At 31.5% G+C, this 2,500-nt stretch overlaps 1 protein-coding gene, besides 1 other annotated feature; it reads right to left on the reverse strand. All coding sequences in view use genetic code 11, as the record gives it.

The window, feature by feature from the left end:
* Positions 1-2,500: part of a sequence feature (large single copy region (LSC)) that runs on past both edges of the window.
* On the reverse strand, positions 103-1,234 carry rps16 (ribosomal protein S16). One transcript has 2 exons: positions 1,195-1,234; positions 103-329 (listed from the first exon to the last, which is right to left on the reverse strand). The coding sequence occupies exons 1-2, from the start codon at positions 1,232-1,234 to the stop codon at positions 103-105; spliced, it is 267 nt and encodes an 88-aa protein (YP_006666012.1).

Genomic DNA, 2,500 nt, shown 5'->3' on the forward strand with positions numbered 1-2,500 from the left:
GAAAAGGAAAGGGAGGAAATACAAAAAAATAGAAGAGAAAAGTCATACAAAGTTATATACAAATCACTACCCCCCCTTTTTGTATTTCCTTAATTTATTTCCTTAATTGAATTTTGGTTGATTAGGACGAAGTTCCTTAAAAACCTCCGCCTTCTTTAAAATATCCTGAACAGTTCCTGTAGGTTGAGCCCCCTTTTCAAGGAAATATAAAATAGCAGGAACATTTAAATAAGTTTGATTCTTTATCGGATCATAAAAACCCACTTTCCGAAGATCTTTTCCTTCTCTTCGGGATCGAACATCAATTGCAACGATTCGATAGACGGCTCATTGGGATAGATGTAGATGAACAACACCCCCCCTAGAAACGTATAGGAAGCTTTCTCCTCGTACGGCTCGAGAAAATGATTGATTCGAGGTTTTGGTTTTGTCTCTGTATGTATGGAATTCTATCTAAGAAATGACAACTGGGTCCATAAAATGATCAAATCAATTAAAGATGTAAGTCCTTTTTTTTCTTCTTTCTTCCTGAAAATGAAAAAGAAACCATTCGTACTCTCATAACTCAAGTTGGATAACTTTCAAACAGTTCAAAGGAAAATCTTTCGGCAATTTCATTTATTGAGCGGTCTTTCCTCCTTTTTTGTTTGTCTCGTTTAAAATCGGATTCTTCAGTCTGATCCAGTTATTAAGACAATTAAAAGGCGTTTCCTTGTTCTGGGATCCTTTATCTTTGTTTTATTTTAAATCATTGGGTTTAGACATTACTTCGGTGCTTTTTAATCCTTTCAAAATGGCAGCAACATACCCTTTTTGGGATTTCTAGGAAAGAATTCTACAAGACGATGGATTCCCTCGTGAAACACTTTGGATCGAAAAAGTTTGATCAATTCAAAGAAATTTTGGAATTTTTAACTTGCTCGAATTGGATTCTTTCGATTTCCATACCGAAGATATATTTACGAAGTTGTTTCAATTTTTTTATTGATTGGCATTAACCCTAGACCCTTGCCCCGAGAAATAAATTAATACTTTCTACTCGAGCTCCATCATGGACTATTTACATTCCAAGACAACAAAAAGCGAGGGGTTCTAGTGAAACAGAACCAATGATGTCGAGCCAAGAGCACCTTCATTCCTACATAAAATGGTGGATGTACAAATCCACAACGGATCGTGTCCTTCAAGTCGCACGTTGCTTTCTACCACATCGTTTCAAACGAAGTTTTACCATAACATTCCTCTAAGAACCGGTATGGAATTGATTCAATTATGGAATCATGAATAGTCATTGGTTGGGCTGATGTATAAACACCATAATCTATAGTATAGAGATATAAAGGGATATAAATAATACTATAGATATAGGTGGATAAAGATTTTTCTGAAGAAGTCTCTTAGTAAGAGCCCATCGCTAATATTAATTTGTCTAACATATTATATTAATTAATACATATTATATTAATTAATATATTTATTAAATATTTATTAAATTATTTATATAAATATATAAATAATAAAATATATAATATATATAAATAATAAAAAATAAGACGAATAAATGAATTCTTTTTGATTCTGCATCTTCACGTGACTTAATAGGAGAGAAAGATTCAGTTTATAAGGAATGATTAAAAGGAATGATTAAAACTATTTCTCTTTCTAACTTTCGAATAAATTTAGAAAGTTCTCTTTTCGACATCACATCATTATTCAAAGAAAATTTGATAGTTAAAAATAACTTTTGATCATCTTAGGAAAAAAGATAAGTCTTTTTTTTTTAAGTGAATCATCAACGATTTCAATGATTTACATTCAATGATTTACAATAGATAAATACACCAAACAACAAATCCAATTTTGTTTATGAGTTATGAGATAGATAAAAAAGATTAATGTCAGGTAAGGTTTGAATTCTTATTCTTTTTTTTCATCTGATTGATAAAATACAAAGAATGGGGAGGTGTTCGTATCTATCAATTCGATCAAATAGACTGAGCAATTGTCATCCTTTATAGATATTGAAATGAACGCCTTCCCATTACTGATTAACTCCTATCTACCCCATTCTATGGGACTGATGCAGCATAAATCAAAAGAAAATAAGGGGGTGTCCTAGTCTTTTTTATTTTTCCGAAATGCGAGCTGTCTAGGCACAAAGCCAAACAAGTCCAGATTAAGTCCAGTTTTTGCTCCTTTTTTTGCTATTTTAGCCTAACTCATTGATTAAGAATTAAGAGACTTAGTGAATTTAATTAGTACCAAAACCCCACTCTTGACGAAAAGTAAAGAAATCTACAAAAAAGAAAATTAAATCTAATTAGTTTAATTTAGGGGGTAGAAAATACGAGATAGGGAATCTGGATTCTTCCGCATCTCGATTCAGTTTTTGAAAGATTCATCGAAGAAAAAAATCAGAAACAACAATCACATTCCAGCTAACATTTCGATTTTAAACAGAACATTGTTAAAAAAGCAATCTATATTCTCATAGAATATA

This window comes from Capsicum annuum, chloroplast, assembly GCF_002878395.1.
Source record: "Capsicum annuum chloroplast, complete genome".
NCBI lineage: Eukaryota > Viridiplantae > Streptophyta > Magnoliopsida > Solanales > Solanaceae > Capsicum > Capsicum annuum.